This window comes from Neoarius graeffei, chromosome 10 (genome assembly GCF_027579695.1).
Source record: "Neoarius graeffei isolate fNeoGra1 chromosome 10, fNeoGra1.pri, whole genome shotgun sequence".
In the NCBI taxonomy this organism is placed as follows: domain Eukaryota; kingdom Metazoa; phylum Chordata; class Actinopteri; order Siluriformes; family Ariidae; genus Neoarius; species Neoarius graeffei.
In genome coordinates, this window is record NC_083578.1 from 22,375,039 (window position 1) to 22,401,598 (window position 26,560).

Here is a 26,560-nt window from a genome sequence, read left to right on the forward strand (position 1 = left end):
TCCTTATTTTTGAAAGAAAAGCACTGTTCTTTTCAATGAAGATCACTTTAAACTAATCAGAAATCCACTCTATACATTGCTAATGTGGTAAATGACTATTCTAGCTGCAAATGTCTGGTTTTTGGTGCAATATCTCCATAGGTGTATAGAGGCCCATTTCCAGCAACTCTCACTCCAGTGTTCTAATGGTACAATGTGTTTGCTCATTGCCTCAGAAGGCTAATGGATGATTAGAAAACCCTTGTACAATCATGTTAGCACAGCTGAAAACAGTTGAGCTCTTTAGAGAAGCTATAAAACTGACCTTCCTTTGAGCAGATTGAGTTTCTGGAGCATCACATTTGTGGGGTCGATTAAATGCTCAAAATGGCCAGAAAAAGGTCTCGACTATATTTTCTATTCATTTTACAACTTATGGTGGTAAATAAAAGTGTGACTTTTCATGGAAAACACAAAATTGTCTGGGTGACCCCAAACTTTTGAACGGTAGTGTATGCGTGCGCGGTGCTTTCTGATGGACTGGCGTCCCACTCTCTCAGCCTTTCCAACATCAGATCTGGATACTGAAGATACAAGGAAGCGATTTAAGCTTTTACAGTGTAAAGTACAAACAGAACCTGTACTTGAGCACAAAAAGAGACTCCCTGAATCAAGTGCTAAGGTATATTGGAAAATAAAACTACAGCCTATTATTGATAATATCCATAAGTTACAGTATATACATAACTCCTTTTAACTACAGCGTGTATTATAACTGACATAGCTCTACTGTGAGGGATATAAAAACTACCATAAATGCCTCGTGCGTCCAAACAGGTCTTCTGTTACCGCAGAGCCACACATCTGGGGAATTTTCCTGCCCTCTCCTAGCACACTTGATCATGCCAGCTGATATGGTTCCCCATAAGCATACAAGCCAAATCTGGAACATTTGCTAAGATGTACAGTTTTGCACCTGGAATTTGACACTGCAATTGTACACTGTAAAGTAAAACTCGCACACAGTCTCGTGTGAAAATGCATCCCAAGACAAACTGAAGACATAAGAGCACGTCTTTAAAATTTATTGGCAAAGAAATGCTGATATTTCTCACTTTTAACACGTTCAATCAACTATTTATCTCTCTCATTCCTCGTGTCATGTATTCCAACATTAAATTAATAAAAGGCAGACAGACTTTAAAATGTCTAATCCATGCAGCTCTCTTAAAGCTGTTTAGCCGTTTTGTCTCGAACATGACATTATAGAACATAAGCGTATCATTAAATAAACACAGATAGCCAAACAACACTCGACAGCAGCTCTACCAAAATGGACACCTGAGGAGAGAAAAGAAAAGCCTTCATCAGTTATTCATTACCAGTACAAGATGCAAGCTGAAATCATTTACTAAGCTCAAAAACCAGACCCTCCAGGATTTCGCGATGTTGCGATTTGCAACTTCAACGCAAATTCAGCCAATCCCCGCGAATTCAGGGCGGTGTTGCAATTATATCCAATCACCGCAACTTTCCTGCAAATTTGACCAATCGTCGGCGTCGTCTTGAGGTGACGTCGACAAACTACCTTCTGCCTTAAGGCCAATTTATGCTGACAACCCAGTCCTCGCAGATGGCGTCGCAGATGGCGTCTGCGAAGCCCCCCCCCTTCGCAGACGCTCTGCGCGCACCTCCCAAAAATTGTGACCACCGCAGAAGCCTCGCAGACAAGAGGGCTCTGATTGGTCCACTCTACATCCTCTGTACACGCACTTCCGCTTCCCTACTTTCCCGGTTTGGTTTGTTTTCACGACCGCCATTTTTAAAAACACGAGCGAAGATGGAGCAGCACGAAGAGCGGTTGATCGAAGAAGTGAGGAAGTACGTACATCTATACGACTCCAGTTCTAGTCATTATAAGTAACCGGAGGATAAACATTCCACTAACCACACCCACCAACCACTCCTAGCGATTTTGCGACTTCGCGCCCCCTTGTGTTGTGGCGGTGAATAACATCGCGCACGCCTATTACTCCCCGCTCAACGATAAATTACAACTGTCTGCGAAAAGCTATCTGCGAAAGCCTTGTCGCAAGAGCATGCAGAGGCCTTTACTTCCGTGTTTCCGTTCAAGAGAAGCAGCATGTGTGCGAGTCAGTGTTTATAGGCTTAAATTCTGTTACTGAAAGTGTGTTATATTTACAGTGAAGCACTGTGTGCACTTTACATTATTTTTTACTTAATACAAGAAATTAACGGATGCCAACATTTTTGCCAAAATGGTATTTTATTTTCCATTGTTTAGGCAGCTTCAGCATCATACTGTGAGATTCTGTTCAAATTGTTTTTTTTCTTCTATGAAGCCTGAGCCATTTATTTTATTAGTTTATAATTATTGTTTAATTTAATCTCCAGGAGAGACTGCCTGCACACAGTACTAGTATTAATAGGTTTTTTTCTTACATGAAAGCTGAGGCATTTATATTATATTTTAAGGTAACTTCATGTTGTGCTGTGAGGTTCTATGCACTTTAACTTTTGAACCAACAGGTGCATTTGGATAAGTAAAGCCTATTTTTCTGCATTTTTGTAGTCCTGGTAATCTTTTATATTGGTGAAGTTGTTTATAGGACCATTTCTGAGTGTCTGTTTTTTTTTTAATCAATGGTTTTTCAGTAATAACTTAATATTTAACACATCACTCAATTTTAATCACAAAAAGAGAAAATTACAACAATTTCTCGCAACTTTCACTTCCTCCCGCAATGTAATCGCAACAAAAACCTTAAAAACACCGCAACTTTCGTCGCAATTTTTTGGAAACCCCCCCGGCAACATCAGACATTTTAGCCCGCAACAATCACAAAAAAGGCCCGCGAAATCCTGGGGGGACTGAATTACAGTACTCGGTCATGTGATGAAATATTCCTGTAGTCTGTATTGCTGAAATAATATACACATACCATCCAATGTAACACTGGCACAGGTTCTCGTGTGACGTGGCTTGTTTAATGAGCAGCTCTACTTGTGTCGGGACATCAAGGGTCTCATCATGGGAGAAGTCCCTTCCTGCAATGAGAAATAATTTGCTGTAAGAGATGGAACTGTGTAAGCTACATTCACACTGTTTAATTACATCGCATTGTTTCATTATAGGCTGCTTGGAGCATATGTCAAACGGCATGGCAAACGTGGACATGTTTTATTTGATATCACCACCTATATCAGCATAGTGTTACGATTATCGCTTATTTACAACCCCATTTCCGGAAAAGTAGGGACATTTTCCAAAATGCAATAAATCTGTGATTTGTTAATTCACATTAGCCTTTATTTAACTGACAAAGAAAGGATTTTCAATAGTTTTACTGACCAACTTAATTGTATTTTGTAAATATAAATGAAGTTTGAATTTGATACCTGCAACACACAGAGGCAAAATCTCATCTCATCATCTCTAGCCGCTTTATCCTGTTCTACAGGGTCGCAGGCAAGCTGGAGCCTATCCCAGCTGACTACGGGCGAAAGGCGGGGTACACCCTGGACAAGTCGCCAGGTCATCACAGGACTGACACATAGACACAGACAACCATTCACACTCACATTCACACCTACGGTCAATTTAGAGTCACCAGTTAACCTAACCTGCATGCCTTTGGACTGTGGGGGAAACCGGAGCACCCGGAGGAAACCCATGCGGACATGGGGAGAACATGCAAACTCCACACAGAAAGGCCCTCGCTGGCCACGGGGCTCGAACCCGGACCTTCTTGCTGTGAGGCGACAGCGCTAACCACTACGCCACCGTGCCACAGAGGCAAAATAAGATTGGAAATTTTATAGGATATTCAAGTAACACCATTTTGGAAGATTCCCCAATAAGCAGGTTAACTGGTAACAGGTGGTTATATTACGATTGTGTATAAAAGGAGTAGCACCAAAGGCTCAGCCTTTGCAAGCAAAGATGGGTCATGGTTCACTCCTTTGTACCAAAATTTGTGACAAAATTGTTAGTCAATTAAAAAAAAACCATTTCTCAATGCGAGATTTTAGGTATTTCAAAATCTACAGTAGAAAATATTGTGAAAAAATTCATGGAATTTGGAGACATCTCAGTGCGTAAAGGGTAAGGTCAGAAGCCACTGTTGAATGTGCGTGACCTTCGAGCCCTCAGACGGCACTACCTGAAAAACTGTCATGCTAATGCGACAAATATAGCCACGTGAGCTCGGAAATACTTCGGAAAACTGTTGTCACTTAACATAGTCCACCGACGCGTCTAGAAACGCAACATGAAACTGTATTACGTAAGGAGGAAGCCGTTCATCAATTCTATGCAGAAACAACAACAAATTCTCTGGGCCTGAACTCATCTCAGATGGACTGAAAAAGAGTGAAAATGTGTAGTGAGGTCAGAGGAGTCCACATTTCAGCTTGTTTTGGGGAAAACCAGATGTTGAGTTCTCAGTGCCAAACGTGAACATGACCATCCAAGTTTGTTATCAGAGAAAGGTGCAAAAGCCAGGATCTGTGACGGTATGGGGGGGCATCAGTGCCCACAACATGGGCGAGTTAAGATGTGTATGAAGGTACCATTGATATATTGGGGCATATACTGGGATTTTAGAAAGATATTCATCAAGGTAACGTCTCTTCCCGGGAAGTCCATGCTTATTTGAGCAGGACAATGCCAGGCCTCGTTCTGCATGGGCTACAATAGCGTGGCTTCATAGACAAGGACTGCATGTGCTTGACTGGCCTGCTGCCAGTCCAGATCTGTCTTCTATTGAGACTGTATGGCGCATCATGAAGAGGAGAATCGAACAACGGCGTCCACGGACTGTTGAGCAGCTGAAGCCTTGTATCAAACAAGAATGGACAAAAATTACAATTGTAAAACTGCAACAATTAGTATCCTCAGAGCCCACACAATTAAAAAGTGTTATTAAAGGAAAGGTGATGTAATACAATAGTAACAATGCCTCTGTCTCAACTTTTTTTTTTTGAGTGTGTTGCAGGCATCGAATTCTAACTTTGTTTATATTTACAAAATACAATTAAGATGGTCAGTAAAATTATTGAAAATCTTTTCTTTGTACTTTTGTCAGTTAAATAAAAGTTAATACGAATTAACATCACACATTTTTGTTTTTACTGCATTTTGGAAAATAACCCAAGTTTTCTGGAAATGGGGTTGCATTTCAGATTTTCTCTTCTGTCACAGCCTTAGTTGACGTACAGTACATTGTATAGATCTCATCTCATCTCATTATCTCTAGCCGCTTTATCCTTCTACAGGGTCGCAGGCAAGCTGGAGCCTATCCCAGCTGACTATGGGCGAAAGGCGGGGTACACCCTGGACAAGTCGCCAGGTCATCACAGGGCTGACACATAGACACAGACAACCATTCACTCTTACGGTCAATTTAGAGTCACCAGTTAACCTAACCTGCATGTCTTTGGACTGTGGGGGAAACCGGAGCACCCGGAGGAAACCCACGCGGACACGGGGAGAACATGCAAACTCCACACAGGAAGGCCCTCGCCGGCCCCGGGGCTCGAACCCAGGACCTTCTTGCTGTGAGGTGACAGCGCTAACCACTACACCACCGTGCCGCCCCACATTGTATAGATATTGTACATAATCCAAAGGTCCTAACATTTATGGTTTAGCTATAGCTTTTAAGATTTTTGACTGGCAATACAACTGAAAACCGTGCTCTTCTGCCTGTTCATCTAAAACCGTGGTCAAACCAAACGTAATAAAATATGCCCCCCATGAAAAAGCATAACTTTCCTCCAGAAGCACACTCAGTATGTTTACATGCACATCCAAATCGAGCTACTGTTGGTAATCGAGCTAAGGGTCCCAGCAGGGGTGCCAGAGAAATCCAATCCTACATGCACACAAGGAAATCGAGCTGTGTGAGGTACATTGTGCACCCGAGCCACAGGTGGCGCTACACGCCCCATCGTGTTGGTACACTTCCGGTTGTCGTCATGAAGAAGAGCTATTCAAGAGTATAAACAAAGTTATCAGCAGTGTTGCCAGATACTGCTGACGTTTCCCAGCCCAAAACGTTCAAAATCCGCCAAAATGCACTTAAAACCGCCCAATCTGGCAACACTGGCAGTTCCGTGTTCAAGCTGTTAGGCTTGCTCTAACAGACTGTATGGCTACAAACTGTCCTGCGCAGACCACTGTTTTGTAAGACAAGTTATTTTGCACAATTGTATATTTTTCTAAAGCCCATTTTTTGCTTACAAAAATTTTTTTTTGCTTACAATTTAATTTAACTCTTAATAAACACACAAAAAAGTTCAATTGTTTTGTTTTTATTGACATTCTTCAGATGTTGGACATTATAGATATATATATATATATACACACACACACACACACACACACACAAATACAATGACTTGTTTATGTACACCATTAACAGCTATGCAACAGCTGTACAGATGTATTTGGTGATACAGTAAGTGAGCTAAATTTTAACAGTGCAAACAATGCCACAAAAAGAAAAGATTTATGCCATTGTCATGATTCGTTGTCATGCCGACCGAGGCTGTTGTGTTTCCCGCTTGTGGTCTTGTCTCTCGTCACTTCCGGAAGGGGCAGTGCTGAAGTAAGTAGCTCGACTACGTAGCTCGATAGGGTATACATGCACTAAGTAGCTCGGCATAAATCGTATAATCTAGGTCGTGTAGCTCGATTACGAGAAATCAAGTTCGGTTCAATTTCAGCCGAATTAAGGTGTATACATGGCATTTTGAACTTCGATTTCAGTCGAGCAACAGCAGAAATTCGATTCTCTCTATGTGCATGTAAACACACTGACTGTGTGCAGGGGCTAGAGGATGACTCACCTGTCAGTTTGTCCCGCACCCTGTTGATAATCTGGATGGCTTTCTTATTCAAGGCTTCAGGTTGCACAAGACCATCTCCAACTGGGTCAAGAAAATGTGATGAAAATAAACATCAAATGACTATGAATAAACAGACAGGATGACGGCAATGATTCTTAAAAAAAAAAAAATCTGATGTTCATTTTTGCAATCTTGTGGCACTCAACAGATATATATATATATATATATATATATATATATATATATATATATATATGTGTGAGAGAAAGAGGGGGGGAAGGGTAGACTTACTGAACGAGTGAATAGATTCAGGCACGGTGGTTCCTGGCTTTTTGTGAGTTGTTTCTCCCAGATCAATACCCTCCATTGTTTCTGCCATTGACACAAAGCAGCACGTGGTTACTCTGAGCAAAAATAGCACCCTTTCCCTTTTTCTGCATTTTCTTTATATAAAACATACTTCTTATCAGCCAGTATTGAAAATTACAGTAGTTTCTTTTTAGATGTGGATGAATGGTGGTCATGGCAACAGACTCACCAACAGATTGTCCAGCTGAATAGGAGTCAGTTCTGGTCCTTGAGCGCTTGGTTCCTTTAGTGTTAGCTAGAAATGTCATAAAATCCAGACATTCCATCATAACGTAAAGGGTTCTCATGATATTCCTGCACGACTTCAATTAAACATGAACTTCAATTATTACTCGCTCATCAATGTCAATTCCTATACTCTCTTCCTCAATCACTGAACTTCATTATCATATTAAGCTTTTTGTGTAAATTTCTTTATTCGAAGCTTAAGAATCAAATTATCAGAACTACATACAATGATGAGGCCAGGAAACGTACGCACGTTTGTCTTGTCATGAAAATTAACTGCACTAATATTTGTCTTTGTACACTTTTAGTCCACTATCTCAAAGTTAGCACTTCAGAAAAATTCGGCTCATGTATGGCTAACGTGTAGACCATTTTTCTGTGTGCTGTAGTAAGGAAATGAGGAGTCTGCTTACTGTCCATAAGCCTCCAGTTGAGTAAGGGGTCGTAGACGAAGGCCTCCAGCACAGCCATGACACTGTCTCTGTGCTCTCGCAGCACCTCCATCACCGTGTGGCACGTAATCCGGTAGTTTCCATCTAACCCTGTTACCTGAGAACATAAAGAAGGGGCGACTCAATTAAAGAAATGAATGAAGACAACTTTGCCTTATGGTGTAAATATACCTTGATGAGAACTCTTATAATGGTTATAAAACTGTAACTGGGATTTTGGTTTGAAACTACAACACTGTGAACAGATCCTATTGTGTATAGTCATCGCACCATTTTAACCCTTTATCTTACCTCCATGGCATTTGTCAGCATCCTGGTCAACCTGAAGGGGATTTTCTCTGGGAATTTCTCTCTGGTCATGGCAACCTTAAACACAAATCCAAATTTCATTTGTAGGCAAAACTACAACTTATATTGCCTTGTAGTAAAACTGAGGAAACATTTTACCTCAAAGCAATCTCCAAAGTCAATGTGAAGGATCTTTCCACTCAGTCTATCCAGCATCAGATTAGAAGGATGTCTGTGTATGTAATAAAAAACAAAGCAAAAAACAAATAAACCATAATTTACAGTAAGTTCATTAATTGTGACTTAATTCTGGAATAAAACACCACCGGGTGTGCGGTGTAAGGAAAAGAATCAACAATCGAGCAGTGTGGCATGAAGTGTTACCACTCTCACATTAATTAAGAAGAAGAAACCTTTATTTGTCACATGCACACTTCAAGCACAGTGAAATTCATCCTCTGCATTTAACCCATCTGAAGCAGTGAACACACGCTGCGCACACCCAGAGCAGTGGGCAGCCACACCAGAACGCCCGGGGAGCAGTCAGGGGTCAGGTACCTTGCTCAAGGGCACCTCAGCCCAAGGCAGCCCCACATCAACCTAAGTGCATGTCTTTGGACTGTGTCTTTGGGAAACCGGAGCACCCAGAGGAAACCCACGCAGACACGGGGAGAACATGCAAACTCCACACAGAAAGGCCCTCGCCGGCCACTGGGTTCGAACCCGTAACCTTCTTGCTGTGAGGCGACCGTGCTAACCACTACACCACCGTGCCACCCATAACATATTCTCCCATAACAGCACATCCATCCTCAAATGTTTTAGACCTCATACACCATGGCAATCTGTCTATGGTTAACATTATCGACTCCTTCCAAAAATAACTAACAAAAATAATGCTCTTTAAAAAAAAAAAATCAATTCATGTCAAATTCATCTGCTATCTAAATCACCATGTAAGATGTTTCTATAGAAATAAAACTGCCTAAAAGCGGCGCTCCCATCTGTTTCTGGGTCGTAGAATTTTCTTATATCATAGCCAGCCTCTTTTGTTATTTCTTTACCGGCTAACACTGGCCACTAGGCGGTGTGTATGACTGGTAATTACCAACACTGGCCACTAGGTGGTGTGTATGACTGGTAATTATTACTAACACTGGCCACTAGGTGGTGTGTATGACTGGTAATTACTAACACTGGCCACAAGGCGGTGTGTGACTGGTAATTACTAACACTGGCCACTAGGCGGTGTGTATGACTGGTAATTACTAACACGGGCCACTAGGTGGTGTGTGTGACTGGTAATTACTAACACTGACCACTAGGCGGTGTGTGTGACTGGTAATTACTTACACTGGCCACTAAGTGGTGTGTATGACTGGTAATTATTACTAACACTGGCCACTAGGTGGTGTGTATGACTGGTAATTACTAACACTGGCCACAAGGCGGTGTGTGTGACTGGTAATTACTAACACTGGCCACTAGGTGGTGTGTATGACTGGTAATTATTACTAACACTGGCCACTAGGTGGTGTGTATGACTGGTAATTACTAACACTGGCCACAAGGCAGTGTGTGTGACTGGTAATTACTAACACTGGCCACTAGGCGGTGTGTATGACTGGTAATTACTAACACTGGCCACTAGGCGGTGTGTACGACTGGCAATTACTAACACTGGCCACTAGGCGGTGTGTGTGACTGGTAATTACTAACACTGGCCACTAGGCGGTGTGTAGGACTGGTAATTACTAACACTGGCCACAAGGCGGTGTGTGCGACTGGTAATTACTAACACTGGCCACTAGGCGGTGTGTATGACTGGTAATTACTAACACTGGCCACTAGGCGGTGTGTGACTGGTAATTACTAACACTGGCCACTAGGCGGTGTGTATGACTGGTAATTACTAACACTGGCCACTAGGCGGTGTGTGTGACTGGTAATTACTAACACTGGCCACTAGGCGGTGTGTACGAATGGTAATTACTAACACTGGCCACTAGGCGGTGTGTATGACTGGTAATTACTAACACTGGCCACTAGGCGGTGTGTATGACTGGTAATTACTAACACTGGCCACTAGGCGGTGTGTATGACTGGTAATTACTAACACTGGCCACTAGGCGGTGTGTGTGTGACTGGTAATTACTAACACTGGCCACTAGGCGGTCTGTATGACTGGTAATTACTAACACTGGCCGCTAGGCGGTGTGTGTGACTGGTAATTACTAACACTGGCCACTAGGCGGTGTGTATGACTGGTAATTACTAACACTGGCCGCTAGGCGGTGTGTACGACTGGTAATTACTAACACCGGCCGCTAGGCGGTGTGTGTGACTGGTAATTACTAACACTGGCCACTAGGCGGTGTGTATGACTGGTAATTACTAACACTGGCCACTAGGCGGTGTGTATGACTGGTAATTACTAACACTGGCCACTAGGCGGTCTGTATGACTGGTAATTACTAACACTGGCCACTAGGCGGTCTGTATGACTGGTAATTACTAACACTGGCCACTAGGCGGTGTGTATGACTGGTAATTACTAACTGGCCACTAGGCGGTGTGTGTGACTGGTAATTACTAACACTGGCCACTAGGCGGTGTGTGTGACTGGTAATTACTAACACTGGCCACTAGGCGGTGTGTATGACTGGTAATTACTAACACTGGCCACTAGGCGGTGTGTGTGACTGGTAATTACTAACACTGGCCACTAGGCGGTGTGTGTGACTGGTAATTACTAACACTGGACACTAGGCGGTGTGTATGACTGGTAATTACTAACACTGGCCACTAGGCGGTGTGTGTGACTGGTAATTACTAACACTGGCCACTAGGCGGTGTGTGTGACTGGTAATTACTAACACTGGCCACTAGGCGGTGTGTACGACTGGTAATTACTAACACTGGCCACTAGGCGGTGTGTGTGACTGGTAATTACTAACACTGGCCACTAGGCGGTGTGTATGACTGGTAATTACTAACACTGGCCACTAGGCGGTGTGTACGACTGGTAATTACTAACACCAGCCGCTAGGCGGTGTGTGTGACTGGTAATACCTAACACCGGCCGCTAGGCGGTGTGTGTGACTGGTAATACAAGAACAAGTGTACTGACATAAACCTGTGATTTGCATTGTCAGAGCTGCTGTTGTAAAAAAATTAATCAACACCTTCTAACCAACAAGAATAGAGAATTCAACAGCTTTCTGGAACAAATAGTTTTAGGTGTCAGTACTGTCATCAGCATGACTGTCTGTACCTGTCTCCAAGTCCCAGGATATATCCAACCATAGACATCACAGCGAGGGAGCGAGTGTAATTCGTTCTCCTGTCAAACCAGACCTACAGAAAGAGAAATCAATAGGAGTCTGATTTTTTTATGTCATGTAATGATATGCCATATAATAATAATAAAACATGATTTTAGAATACACAGGTATTATTACAATATGTCTTGATGCACTTTTCTGATTATTCTACAGGGACAGACATTACAAGGCAAAAGTGTAAAGAGAGAAGAACAGACCTCTGAGCTGGGACTCTTAAGCCACAGCAGCTTGGCAAGGTCGTCTCCTGCTGTGTTGTTCACGGCGTGCTCAAACACCTCTACTTTCTCCATAAGTGTTAAGTGGTCATAATCTGGAGCCATCTAAAGGAAGAAGAAGAAAAAAAAAACACCCCACACAGATTTCAATATAAATATCTAATAATGAAGAGATTACACTGTGTTAGAGTTGAATAACTTCATGGTTTGGTGTACCCTGAGCATAATGCGGTGTTCGATGTTTAGCAAGATCTTCTTCTTCTCACGGTAATCTCGAATCAGAGCGTGCAGCGTGTCGCAGTGAGGAACCCAACCAATTAGGCCAGAGTTAGTGGACAAGGGGATCACGGCATACCGCTGGATACTGCACACACACACACGAAAAACTGAATAATGGAAGCTAAAGCACTACATTTCCATACATATTCACAACTGACTTGTGATGGGGTTCCCAAAAGTCTCTTAACTAGGAGAGAGAGCATTTACCATGTTGCTCGCGCTATCATTTAACGATGATCTTTGTGCTGCGATGCTTTTGGGAAACTCAGGCCTGATTGCTAAACAAAGGCTTTATGCAGGTTTACATTATATGGTTATTTCTCTGTGTGTTTAAAAACATCCGTGAACTCGTATTTCCAACCTTGAATCGGTGAATCAGTGAATCATTTCGGACAGAGATTTGCTCTTCTCTCATTCAGTGAGTCAGAGTGTCTCTGGGTCTTTCCTTTTTGAAGTTATATACAGTGGGGCAAAAAAGTATTTATTCAGTCACCAATTGTGCAAGTTCTCCCACTTAAAAAGATGAGAGAGGCCTGTAATTTTCATCATAGGTACACTTTAACTATGAGAGACAAAATGAGAAAAAAAATCCAGAAAATCACATTGTCTGATTTTTAAAGAATTTATTTGCAAATTATGGTGGAAAATAAGTATTTGGCCAATAACAAAAGTTCATCTCAATACTTTGTTATATACCCTTTGTTGGCAATGACAGAGGTCAAACGTTTTCTGTAAGTCTTCACAAGGTTTTCACACATTGTTGCTGGTATTTTGGCCCATTCCTCCATGCAGATCTCCTCTAGAGCAGTGATGTTTTGGGGCTGTCGCTGGGCAACACGGACTTTCAACTCCCTCCAAAGATTTTCTATGGGGTTGAGATCTGGAGACCGGCTAGGCCACTCCAGGACCTTGAAATGCTTCTTACGAAGCCACTCCTTCATTGCCCGGGTGGTGTGTTTGGGATCATTGTCATGCTGAAAGACCCAGCCACATTTCATCTTCAATGCCCTTGCTGATGGAAGGAGGTTTTCACTCAAAATCTCACGATACATGGCCCCATTCATTCTTTCCTTTACACAGATCAGTCGTCCTGGTCCCTTTGCAGAAAAACAGCCCCAAAGCATGATGTTTCCACCCCCATGCTTCACAGTAGGTATGGTGTTCTTTGGATGCAACTCAGCATTCTTTCTCCTCCAAACACGACAAGTTGAGTTTTTACCAAAAAGTTCTATTTTGGTTTCATCTGACCATATGACATCCTCTTCTGGATCATCCAAATGCTCTCTAGCAAACTTCAGATGGGCCTGGACATGTACTGGCTTAAGCAGGGGGACACGTCTGGCACTGCAGGATTTGAGTCCCTGGCGGCGTAGTGTGTTACTGATGGTAGCCTTTGTTACTTTGGTCCCAGCTCTCTGCAGGTCATTCACTAGGTCCCCCCGTGTGGTTCTGGGATTTTTGCTCACCGTTCTTGTGATCATTTTGACCCCACGGGGTGAGATCTTGCGTGGAGCCCCAGATCGAGGGAGATTATCAGTGGTCTTGCATGTCTTCCATTTTCTAATAATTGCTCCCACAGTTGATTTCTTCACACCAAGCTGCTTACCTATTGCAGATTCAGTCTTCCCAGCCTGGTGCAGGCCTACAATTTTGTTTCTGGTGTCCTTTGACAGCTCTTTGGTCTTGGCCATAGTGGAGTTTGGAGTGTGACTGTTTGAGGTTGTGGACAGGTGTCTTTTATACTGATAACCAGTTCAAACAGGTGCCATTAATACAGGTAACGAGTGGAGGACAGAGGAGCATCTTAAAGAAGAAGTTACAGGTCTGTGAGAGCCAGAAATCTTGCTTGTTTGTAGGTGACCAAATACTTATTTTACTGAGGAATTTACCAATTAATTCATTAAAAATCCTACAATGTGATTTCCTGGATTATTTCCCCCCATTCTGTCTCTCATAGTTGAAGTGTACCTATGATGAAAATTACAGGCCTCTCTCATCTTTTTAAGTGGGAGAACTTGCACAATTGGTGGCTGACTAAATACTTTTTTGCCCCATTGTATGTTTTTTTTTTTTTTAAACATTCATGAGTAAGCTTTGTTTGCAACTACGTGTATGCTGAACCTGATCTGCGCCCTGCAAGAATTAACGATTCCTTCAGTTGCTACCAAGATTTCCTGTTCAGTGTCTGAGTCAGCGAATCTCCCAATCCTGGCCAAGCATCGCCCTTCTTGCATTTAGTGAATCAGCTGTCAGTGAGTTCAAGGAGTCCTGTTCAGGCTTATTCAATCAGAGCTGGTGAGCAGTGATTACATTAGCTGTTTTAAACTGCTTAAGCTGTTAGTTCTTACCATAGTTTCATGATCAGACCACACATTTGGGCAAACCACACTAAAGCTGAATGAACTGGTGAATGAATCCTTTCATAAATGAATCAACTGGAAAAAAAACCCCACAGCAATTCAACTTCTACCTCTAACTGTTAAACTGCTTCACTATAAATCACTGTCCCTTCACTAAACCCTTCCCCAAAACACCAACTAACCAACAGTTTGCAAGTGTTACTACAACCCCAATTCCAAAAAAGTTGGGACAAAGTACAAATTGTAAATAAAAACGGAATACAATAATTTACAAATCTCAAAAACTGATATTGTATTCACAATAGAACATGGACAACATATCAAATGTCGAAAGTGAGACATTTTGAAATTTCATGCCAAATATTGGCTCATTTGAAATTTCATGACAGCAACACATCTCAAAAAAGTTGGGACAGGGGCAATAAGAGGCTGGAAAAGTTAAAAGGTACAAAAAAGGAACAGCTGGAGGACCAAATTGCAACTCATTAGGTCAATTGGCAATAGGTCATTAACATGACTGGGTATAAAAAGAGCATCTTGGAGTGACACCGGCTCTCAGAAGTAAAGATAGGAAGAGGATCATCAATCTCCCCAATTCTGCGCCAACAAATAGTGGAGCAATATCAGAAAGGAGTTCGACAGTGTAAAATTGCAAAGAGTTTGAACATATCATCATCTACAGTGCATAATATCATCAAAAGATTCAGAGAATCTGGAAGAATCTCTGTGCGTAAGGGTCAAGGCCAGAAAACCATACTGGGTGCCCGTGATCTTCGGGCCCTTAGACGGCACTGCATCACATACAGGCATGCTTCTGTATTGGAAATCACAAAATGGGCTCAGGAATATTTCCAGAGAACATTATCTGTGAACACAATTCACCGTGCCATCCGCCGTTGCCAGCTAAAACTCTATAGTTCAAAGAAGAAGCCGTATCTAAACATGATCCAGAAGCGCAGACGTCTTCTCTGGGCCAAGGCTCATTTAAAATGGACTGTGGCAAAGTGGAAAACTGTTCTGTGGTCAGACGAATCAAAATTTGAAGCTCTTTATGGAAATCAGGGACGCCGTGTCATTCGGACTAAAGAGGAGAAGGACGATCCAAGTTGTTATCAGCGCTCAGTTCAGAAGCCTGCATCTCTGATGGTATGGGGTTGCATTAGTGTGTGTGGCATGGGCAGCTTACACATCTGGAAAGACACCATCAATGCTGAAAGGTATATCCAGGTTCTAGAGCAACATATGCTCCCATCCAGACGACGTCTCTTTCAGGGAAGACCTTGCATTTTCCAACATGACAATGCCAAACCACATACTGCATCAATTACAGCATCATGGCTGCGTAGAAGAAGGGTCCGGGTACTGAACTGGCCAGCCTGCAGTCCAGATCTTTCACCCATAGAAAACATTTGGCGCATCATAAAACGGAAGATACGACAAAAAAAACCTAAGACAGTTGAGCAACTAGAATCCTACATTAGACAAGAATGGGTTAACATTCCTATCCCTAAACTTGAGCAACTTGTCTCCTCAGTCCCCAGACGTTTACAGACTGTTGTAAAGAGAAAAGGGGATGTCTCACAGTGGGAAACATGGCCTTGTCCCAACTTTTTTGAGATGTGTTGTCATGAAATTTAAAAATCACCTAATTTTTCTCTTTAAATGATACATTTTCTCAGTTTAAACATTTGATATGTCATCTATGTTCTATTCTGAATAAAATATGGAATTTTGAAACTTCCACATCATTACATTCCGTTTTTATTTACAGTTTGTACTTTGTCCCAACTTTTTTGGAATCGGGGTTGTAAGTCCAGGCAATATTTCATGGCTTTACAATATGCAGTTGCATATAAATCTAAACTTAAAAACCGGAAGAAATCAAATGACCAAATTAAAATGTGAAACCACTTAGACACATTAAGCAGATGTTAAATAAGGGGGACTATTTTTTTTTTTTAATATTAGCAGTAGATCAACCAAATATTAAAAATGACACAAAAGGTTTTGACGTGCCTCAGATTCTTGCGGAGAGATGCCGGGTCATTAGCCAGCAGGGTATTGACAAGCCCAAAGAGCTGCATGACCCTCTCGTCTTGCCGTAGATCTTCGTGACCCTTAAGCAGGAACATGAACTCGTGCCCATTGCTGCCTGTACAGAGCGGTCCAGAAACAGTTAAAACAAGTAAAGCAGATATGATCTCACATATACTGTACTGGCATAGTAATAACCATGAAGCACGCTACTCAAGACGTACTAAACCCAGATGTCCTTTCCACAAGTTCTGGATTGTGTTACAGATTAAATCTAAGCAGAGCACTCCAGAGTTAATGAAAGACTGCTAAGTTACAGAATACAGTAAGATCTCAATCACGAAATAAACCGACTTACAACATACTGAACAAACTCAATAAAAGATCCAGCAAAAGGTCTCTATTTATTCAGCAGCTGCCTCCAGTTGTAAAGCCATTCTGCTGGTTTGGAGCAGATATTTTTTTTTATTACTGAAGTTACTGCTCCCTACAGACAGCCAGGGACAATGGAGGTGTTCAGACCAACCATTCAAACTAAAGCAGCAGAGCATGCGTAATGGAAAAAAAGCGATGGAGGGACACGGTCTGAAAAAGGCAGACAGACAGACGGAGCTGTCAGCACTCAATGAGAATCACAGACAGATAAATGCACTGTCTGGCAAAAAGAGAAACTCGGTTCAGGGAATGAACCCGGGCTGCTGGATCAGCAGGGATCTTGAGAGGATGTGTGTAGGCCTGAACTTCAGGCTGCTGCTGCGCACATTACGGTGTGTTTGCCCAGTTGCTGGGTGGGAAACAGTTTAAATGTCTATCTGACTGAACAAGGCAGAAGAAAAATTATGATCTTAGTTCAGGTATCGAGAATTCTCTCTCTATTACACCAGTGTTTCTATTGGATTTATTTTCTCCCCAACTGATACACTGCTGAAACAAGGAACGTTAAGACAATTGTTGTCTTCTCAACAGTGACTGGTCCTAAAACGACACCCTGGCATCATATACAGCCTACAAAGTACATTTCAGATTCGGTGCTTCTTGGTTGATGTTAAAAATAAACAAATTAGTGCAATAAATGTGCAAAATAATCCATCTGTATGCCAATTCTTAAAATCCACTGACAACCTGGTGGACAGGACTGAGCTGAAATCACTGATTCTGAAAGGGTGATTGTGTAGCCCAGAAGCTCTTATCCATCAACCACCTCAGCAGCGTCCCAAAAAAAAAAAAAAAAAAAGGCTGGATTCACTTCCATCAACTCCGTTTGCCTCTGCAAAATGTGCTCTTTTGTCCAGCACTGGTCATGATGAAATACACTTCGGCACAGTGCAAGGATTTTATTTCAATTTTAGTTTTAAAGACAAGAAAAATAAGCTTGGGGAGAATTCCATCAGAACCAGGTGGGAGTTGGGGGAGAAAAAGAATACGGCACATACTTCCACACCTCATGCAAAGTGATATGAAACAAAAGAAAGCAATAAATAAATAAAGACTTTTCCCGGTGGAGCAGACTAACAGTTTTTCAGCTGAGTATAGAACTCTTGTCGGAAATATTTTCAAACCAACATGGTACACTACCGTTCAAAAGTTTGGGGTCACCCAGACAATTTTGTGTTTTCCATGAAAAGTCACACTTTTATTTACCACCGTAAGTTGTAAAATGAATAGAAAATATAGTCAAGACATTTTTCCGGCCATTTTGAGCATTTAATCGACCCCACAAATGTGATGCTCCAGAAACTCAATCTGCTCAAAGGAAGGTCAGTTTTATAGCTTCTCTAAAGAGCTCAACTGTTTTCAGCTGTGCTAACATGATTGTACAAGGGTTTTCTAATCATCCATTAGCCTTCTGAGGCAATGAGCAAACACATTGTACCATTAGAACACTGGAGTGAGAGTTGCTGGAAATGGGCCTCTATACACCTATGGAGATATTGCACCAAAAACCAGACATTTGCAGCTAGAATAGTCATTTACCACATTAGCAATGTATAGAGTGGATTTCTGATTAGTTTAAAGTGATCTTCATTGAAAAGAACAGTGCTTTTCTTTCAAAAATAAGGACATTTCAAAGTGACCCCAAACTTCTGAACGGTAGTGTACGTTTAGCGTTCTTTTTTCCAGCATCCCCACAGTGATGATCAGTGAAGGAATGAGTTGACAAGTCCATGCAATTGCTACGGTGACCCTCAGACTTTAAGATACAATTAGGGCTTTTATTATATAGCCCTGCTAAAGAAAACCAAACAAAAGGTTTCACTCATCATTCATAAAACGTAGACTCTTTTTTCTGCATCTTGGCCTTACCCATGATAGTAAGCTTGCGTGGTCTTTGTTTGGAGGTGATGACCTGTAGTGAAGGTGCGATGGACTGGATACGTATGATTGGCTGATTGGGGTCATAAGTGCCAGGCACAGCAAGCTCCAGGTCACGGCACATGAGTAATTTGGGTGAGACATACTGCAGCTCCAGAGACGTGAGCTGAGCACAAACAGATATGAAAGCAGACATATTAACACAGGTTATCTGTCTCTCTCTCTCTCATATTTCCCTTTTTTTCCTGTCAATCTTCAGGTCTGTACTACAGAGCTGTTTTCCTTGGCTGGATCCAATAATATAATATAATATAATATAATATAATATAATATAATATAATATCATATAATATCATATAATATCATATCATATCATATATCATATATCATATCATATCATATCATATAATTATATATAATTATATATTATATAATATAATTATATATAATTATATATAATTATATATAATATAATATAATATAATATAATATAATATAATATAATATAATATAATATAATATAATATAATATAATACCACAGCAGGTGAGGCAGTGAAATTCACACCACCTGAAATAACATCACAGAACAACAACATGATCTTTTTCTTAAGAAGCCCTGTTTCTTGTCACTTGAGACAGAAAAGTGTGTGTGGGGGGATCCTGGAACATAACATCACTGAAGAAATAAAAGGAATTAGTTCGGCAATAGACTTTAACTGTTCGAGGCTAATCAAAATTTCTCTAAAATCATGAAAGTGAAGGATTATGAATGTTGATTAAAAACAAAAGGGAAGATGATAATGCTTAAAATGGGTGCATTTGCAAACTTTTTGTGATACTCGATTTAAACAAAACAAAAAACTCTATAACGTGATTATTTTTTAAATGGCCATATCAGGGATGAGAATGAAAAATATTTTAAAAGTCTGAAAAAACCAGGGTGGGGCCGGGGGTGGGTGGGCATGGGGCTAATGATTTTTGTTTTTTTACCCCAAAAACATTAATTTTATCAGCAAAAAGTTGCAATTTATTTGGAAATAAATTCCCCTTCTTGGTGGACTACCAGGTGAAAATGATTAATATGGTACAAGAGACTTGTTTTTAATCAATTCACATTTGATGATTTCAAAAAAAATCAATGCACCTTTTAATATAAACGAGCTCTACAGTGTTATATTTCTGCATTTTAGCTATTCATGTCTTTGAATACTCTAATCCTTTACAATGAAGTGCAAACCAGAAAAAAGTTCTGTCATATAATTCTCTGAAGCTTTCTTCTGATGTTATCATGGTAGCAGGAGCTCTTGCATATTAAGCAGGCAACATTCAACATCACTCATCACTTCCCTTTCAACTGTTGTGTGGACTAACTAGGATTTATCTGGACAGGATGTTGTGGAATGTAATACAGATACCATATGGTCAATCTGAAGATTGAGATGGTGATTTTGAGTTAAAGAACAGGCATGTACAATGGGCATTACATATTGGAAATTTTTTTTAAATCAAAAACTATAAGTTCATCTCGGCCTAAAAAGTTTGGGCAGACGCTCCCGCGCGGCACATGCCAGCAATTCCCCCTATGAAATGAGCAATAAGTAGGAGAGTTATAGATGCTATCATACTTAAAATTTCATCAGAAATATAGATATGATACTATGATTCTCCCCAACATGCTACATTAGATAAGCTAACCCCATTTATAAAAGATACACACATATATATGACATGTAATTGATATATATTTTTTGGGGGGCGCGCTCTCTCTCTCTGCCATGCCGATCCTGTAGGCTGCACTGACTCAATACAACTGAAAACTCCGGTCCTCGAGAAAAGAGATAAAAGCCCGCCCACACTGAAAGCTGATTGGCTTATTTTGCTGAGTAACCCAATCAAGATGCTCTTTGTCTGGCATGCGCTACATGAACAGGCACACAGGCAGTGTTGCCAGATTGGGTGGTTTTAAGTGCATTTTGGCGGGTTTTGAACATATTTTGGGCTGGAAAACGCCAGGAGTATCTGGCAACACTGCACACAGTCTCCCTCGCGCACGCACATTCTAAGATGCGTGATGCAGACCTTAATGTTGCGCACGTACGCTCTTGCTCGCTTCTATCAATATGCAGGAGACTCCCAGAACTTCCGGGAGACTTGGGATGTCTGCGTTATAAGGTGACCACAGATCGTTAATCATAACCCCCCCCCCAAAAAAAATATATCAACGGATTTACATTGATCTCAAAAACGATCATTTTGGTCTGAAAAAGTCGGAAATCCGCCAATCGGCGGAAAATTCTCATCCCTGCCATATGCACAGCAGTTTTGCATTACTTGCCTTTGTAGGCTTTATTTAACTGTAACAGAGACCAGTGACAGCTGGTAATGATACCAGACTGCGAGGGTTAAATTCTATCATTAAAAATCGATCAACAGCTCGACAATGAGATGACTAGGGTTGAGCAATGCATTATATCCTGAGGTCTCATCGATTACATCATAAGAACGTTATGGGGAAAACTAGTACACACACAAGACACACTTAAAGAAAGACAGGCAGCTGTATGTGTGACGCAAAAATGTTTAAAATGATTCAAGTCCATAATACCTGACTGGGTTCATTTCCTGTCCAAACCAAAAAAAAAACCACGAAACTTATACATCTGTTGTACGTCCTTTTGTGTCATTTCTATTTGACTGGACAATGTGTGCTTAGTTTGACGTCTCCTCCAAAAGGCATTTTGGGAGGAAAAAGAACAATAGAGTGAATGCTGGATCCACACAGGAGAAGTTTGTCTACGTTTTAAAGCTTGAATCATGTCTGTAGGTGACAGCATGCCAGAGAAGCGGATGTTTGAAAAACGTTGAAAATGTGCGTTGTTTTTCAATTAATTCCATAGAAAGGAATGGGAAATTTTGCGTGATTTTTTCGTGACTACGTTGCAAAAAACATCACAGAATGATGAACAAAGTAACAGCATAGCGAGTCCGATTGAGCCGCACGTTTTGATATATTGTTTGTCTGTGTGCGATGTACGGTTATTGGGTTATTCGAAATCGAAATTTGTACGGAGCCTAGGTACTGCTTCACTAATAATAAGAAGAAACACGCAGAAGAACAATAGTGATGCGTGCCTAGGCACTGCATCACTAATAATCCACCTTGTGTTTGTCCATTACACCCATGACTGCATTTCTCATGCACCGTCGCAATCACTGCTGATGATGTGTTACAGATGTGCCAGCGATATTATCTGAAAAACGTCAGCCCAAACAGAGATCAAACCGAGGGACGACATTACAGTCTGGGCTGGAAAGAAATCAGCCCCGGCCTTGCTTTTTGATACCATTCTGTGCATTTCATTACCACCAGTAATGGTGCTGTTGCACTTGGCTTCACAAAGCATGCTTTTTTATCTTTAAAATACCAGTAGGATTTGCCTTCCTCGTGCATTTATACTCGCCACTCTTGGTAGAGACAGTAATTGAAGATCTCAGTTTTCACCAATGTCTCATTTATACTCGTAAAGCGCTAGGAGAGCGGTCACTGTTTGTCTCACCTGCGGAAGCTGCTTGGCGATTCTGCGGAAGACGTGATAATAAAGGTCCCAGGCCTGGGTCAGGTCCTTTACATTCCCCGAGCGCATGTACTTCCTGCACCAGTCCTGTGCCTCCATCAGATCACGACCGTAAGCCTGTCAAAACACAGGCCTGCTTACAACAGCGCAATGTCATAGTGTTTCAGAGAATGTATTATACTCATAGTCTTACTGTACTGCATATCCGAATTCTAAGTCTAATCTAAAAATACTTAAGGTTCCTTCCTGAAAACGCATGCAATGATACAAAACAAAACCCTGCTTGCAGTCTGTTCACACACAAAAAGTCTTATTGATATCCAACAGTTATTTCTTCATAAACCTGTACTCGGTGAGAATCTGCATACCTGATTGAAAGAGGTCTCTTTTAGAGTCTGAGGTCCTCGCTCCATCATTGCGTGTAGGGGCTCCAGCACAGCAAACATGCCCTTGACGTTCCTTTCACCAAAATACAGGCGGGAGGCCTCTTCCAAGCCCTCATGCCACATCTCATGCCACAAAATGGCCACCCTGATCAGCTCCTCACTCACCTGCAAAGGCAGGAACACAAAAATACCTCCAGCTGTTATACAGTGGTCATGTAAACTGGAGCACGACTGAGGTTAAGGAAGTAGATCTCATCTCATCTCATTATCTCTAGCTGCTTTATCCTGTTCTACAGGGTCGCAGGCAAGCTGGAGCCTATCCCAGCTGACTACGGGCGAAAGGCGGGGTACACCCTGGACAAGTCGCCAGGTCATCACAGGGCTGACACATAGACACAGACAACCATTCACACTCACATTCACACCTACGGTCAATTTAGAGTCACCAGTTAACCTAACCTGCATGTCTTTGGACTGTGGGGGAAACCGGAGCACCCGGAGGAAACCCACGCGGACACGGGGAGAACATGCAAACTCCGCACAGAAAGGCCCTCGCTGGCCACAGGGCTCGAACCCAGAACCTTCTTGCTGTGAGGCGACAGCGCTAACCACTACACCACCGTGCCGCCCCAAGGAAGTAGACGCATTATATATTGAACATTAGACTGAGCTACATTAGGCTCAAATCTTGTTTACTAGTTACAATAATGCTTGAATATGACATGCTTTTCTGTTCCGCCCCTCCCCCAACCTTTTTCATCACTTACGATCAGAGTTTTCCAATTACATTACAGGCAATTAGCAGATGCTCTTATCCAGAGTGATGTACAACAAAGGGGGGACGTGACACAGTGCTCCTGGAGCAGACAAGGTTAAGGGCCTTGCTCAAGGGCCCAACGATGGCAGCTTGTCAGTGCTGGGGCTTGAACCCACGACCTTCAGATCAGTAACCCAGAGTCTTAACTGTTGAGCCACACTCTCAATTAACCCTATTTTGATAACAACTACTTTCGCTGAAGATATAAAATTCAAAAGAAATGACCTTATTCAGACGGACATCAATTATTAGTGTTTTTAAGCTTACAAGTTAATCTAACGTCACCAGTAATTTCAAATTAAAGGTGGAAGGAAGTTATAAAAAGGAATACCACAGGTCTGCTGAATTAATTAATTTCTTTTTTACAATATTATTACAATATCACCTTGTCACTTTAACTACAATGTCACTCTAATCATATTGTCATTCTAATTTTATCCACGCGTCATTTTATTTATTTGCCATATTTTATCTGCTGCCTTTTTTTTTTTTACTTTGTTACTGGCAACAGGCCTGCCAATGTACATTGTACATAATACGCTGTTTTTTTTTTTTTTGCCCACCCATTTTTGTGATTTTATTCTTTTTGTGATTTTATTTTCTTGCTCTTTTAATGTACCGCTCTTCGCCCTTCTAATTGCCCTTCGGGGATAAATAAAGTTTTGTCTAAGTCTAAATAACAGAAGCTCTGACAGTAGTGCTGGCTCCAAAGCCAATCACAGGGTTGCAGCGCTCAGCACTCTGTAATGTGTCATAATAACAGCTCTTTTAGAAAGGCCTGTACAGCAGACAGTTCCCTTAATCGTGATAAAAAAAAAGCATCCAATTATGGTACATTTTTGGAAGGAGTCTCCAGTGTCGGTGCTTTGTAATGCTCAGTACGTTTCTCTCCACGACAGTCGTCAGAACAGAGGTCTTCGTGAAGAAATTAGTTCTCAGTTCAGCTCTGCTAAGCTACTTTGCTTTGTCCCGCCCCCCCCTCCGTTAGACTTCAATTTCATCACTTCCTTTCCCACCGTGTGTGTGTGTGTGTGTGTGTGTGTGGTGGTGTGTGCATGATCATACCATAATGGCTTGCTGTACCAGTGTGTTACAGTGCTCGCACATGTTCTTCAGGATTTTATTGGCAGCATTATGACGAGCTGTAGTGGTGGACTTGGACGCCACAGTCAGTGGGTAGATCAAAGCCTGCAAACGTAGACCAAATACTCATGGGCAGAATCATATTTATATATTTTAAGTGCATATTTACGTGGTACACTGATTAACATAGCGGTTAAGTTATTTGCACTTCAACAGAGCTGGGGGGGAAAAAAAAAGATTCATTTTCTTCCAAGACTACGTTCTAGGAAATTGTAAAACTCGCTGTTTTTGCGTGTCACCTATTTTCAGACAGCAGTGTGCAAAAATGGTTAAAGCTCTGCTGATATTTTAGTATTCCTTACCCTTTTTTATTTCTTTGTAGTAAAAAGGTAAGTGAATATACTGAAAATAATTACTCGAAACCTTAACGATAGTAACTAGATTAAGAGATGCTGCAAAATACCACAACATACACTACCGTTCAAAAGTTTGGGGTCACCCAGACAATTTTGTGTTTTCCATGAAAAGTCACACTTTTATTTACCACCATAAGTTGTAAAATGAATAGAAAATATAGTCGAGACATTTTTCTGGCCATTTTGAGCATTTAATCGACCCCACAAATGTGACGCTCCAGAAACTCAATCTGCTCAAAGGAAGGTCAGTTTTATAGCTTCTCTAAAGAGCTCAACTGTTTTCAGCTGTGCTAACATGATTGTACAAGGGTTTTCTAATCATCCATTAGCCTTCTGAGGCAATGAGCAAACACATTGTACCATTAGAACACTGGAGTGAGAGTTGCTGGAAATGGGCCTCTATACACCTATGGAGATATTGCACCAAAAACCACACATTTGCAGCTAGAATAGTCATTTACCACATTAGCAATGTATAGAGTGGATTTCTGATTAGTTTAAAGTGATCTTCATTGAAAAGAACAGTGCTTTTCTTTCAAAAATAAGGACATTTCAATGTGCAATGTGCAATGTTCTGGTAAGATCCTCAGTTCAGGTAACTTTCAGTACCTGGGGGTGGTAGCGGCCAATGTCGGTGAGTAACTGATGAATGAGGCGTCCCACCAGTGGGCGAGGGGTATCGATACGAGCTATCAGCTGAGGAATAACCTGTCCCAAAGAGAAAGGGAATGGTCAGGAAGAAGAGATGATGTGTACATGAGGAAAAAGTGCCTCCAGAAAGGCGCGCAAATCTTACCTGTAACCATGTATCTATCTGTATAGTTTTGATTCCTTCCACAAGCGCTTCATTCACTTCAGGCCAATGGCCATAATCAAACCACAAGGTCAAAACTCTGAAACGGAGAAGGTGATCACGTTAAAATAAATAAAAGGATGATCACTATCACAACAATGTCCACAGTCTTTCTATAAAGAGTGGCACTAGCACAAGAGGGCACCCTCTACACATAATACACAATCTGAATCATCAGCATGTTCGGTTTGTGCGATCGCTCACCTCAGCGTGTCCTGCAAGTTGTTTCCACGTGACAGGGATATAGATCGGAAAAATCCCTGCACAGCAGGAACTGTGTATAGCAGCAGAGTCTTGGACAAATCCTATTCAACAGACACAAAAATGCCCAGTCAACCCCGAGAAGCACATGTAATTATGAATTTCGTCGTACTAGTCAAACGTTTGCACACCTAATTCAATGGTTTATCTTTATTTTTATTCATGAAAAGACACTTCGTGCCTTAACCATGGACCTGTTATTTCTCTTTACTGAGTGGAGTGCTTCTTGACATAATATGGATTACTACAGTTGTGGAATAGGGTTATTTACTGGTTTTAATTATTTACTATTTGATCTCAAAAGCATTAAGGCGGCAAGAAATTGCACTAATTAACTTTTGACGAGGCACCTGTTAATTGAAAAGTGTTCCAGATGACTACCTCATGAAGCTGGGTAAGATAACGCCAATAGTGTGCAAAGCGTCATCAAGGTA

The 26,560-nt window shown here is 41.4% G+C and overlaps 1 protein-coding gene across 1 annotated transcript in view; it reads right to left on the minus strand.

Moving 5' to 3' along the window:
* Positions 1-1,048: 1,048 nt before the first annotated feature.
* mtor (mechanistic target of rapamycin kinase) overlaps positions 1,049-26,560 on the minus strand; it is a 267,396-nt gene continuing 241,884 nt past the window's right edge. The window contains exons 41-59 of the mRNA XM_060931539.1: positions 26,070-26,170; positions 25,809-25,905; positions 25,622-25,720; positions 24,579-24,701; positions 22,679-22,861; positions 22,293-22,427; positions 18,726-18,900; positions 16,404-16,539; positions 11,965-12,112; positions 11,731-11,853; positions 11,464-11,546; positions 8,349-8,421; positions 8,193-8,267; positions 7,863-7,998; positions 7,391-7,456; positions 7,144-7,224; positions 6,853-6,933; positions 2,943-3,048; positions 1,049-1,320 (exon numbers count right to left, since the gene is read on the minus strand). Coding sequence (XP_060787522.1) covers positions 1,305-1,320; positions 2,943-3,048; positions 6,853-6,933; positions 7,144-7,224; positions 7,391-7,456; positions 7,863-7,998; positions 8,193-8,267; positions 8,349-8,421; positions 11,464-11,546; positions 11,731-11,853; positions 11,965-12,112; positions 16,404-16,539; positions 18,726-18,900; positions 22,293-22,427; positions 22,679-22,861; positions 24,579-24,701; positions 25,622-25,720; positions 25,809-25,905; positions 26,070-26,170 — 2,037 coding nt within the window. The 3' untranslated portion in view covers positions 1,049-1,304. The remainder of the gene's footprint in view (positions 1,321-2,942; positions 3,049-6,852; positions 6,934-7,143; positions 7,225-7,390; positions 7,457-7,862; positions 7,999-8,192; positions 8,268-8,348; positions 8,422-11,463; positions 11,547-11,730; positions 11,854-11,964; positions 12,113-16,403; positions 16,540-18,725; positions 18,901-22,292; positions 22,428-22,678; positions 22,862-24,578; positions 24,702-25,621; positions 25,721-25,808; positions 25,906-26,069; positions 26,171-26,560) is intronic.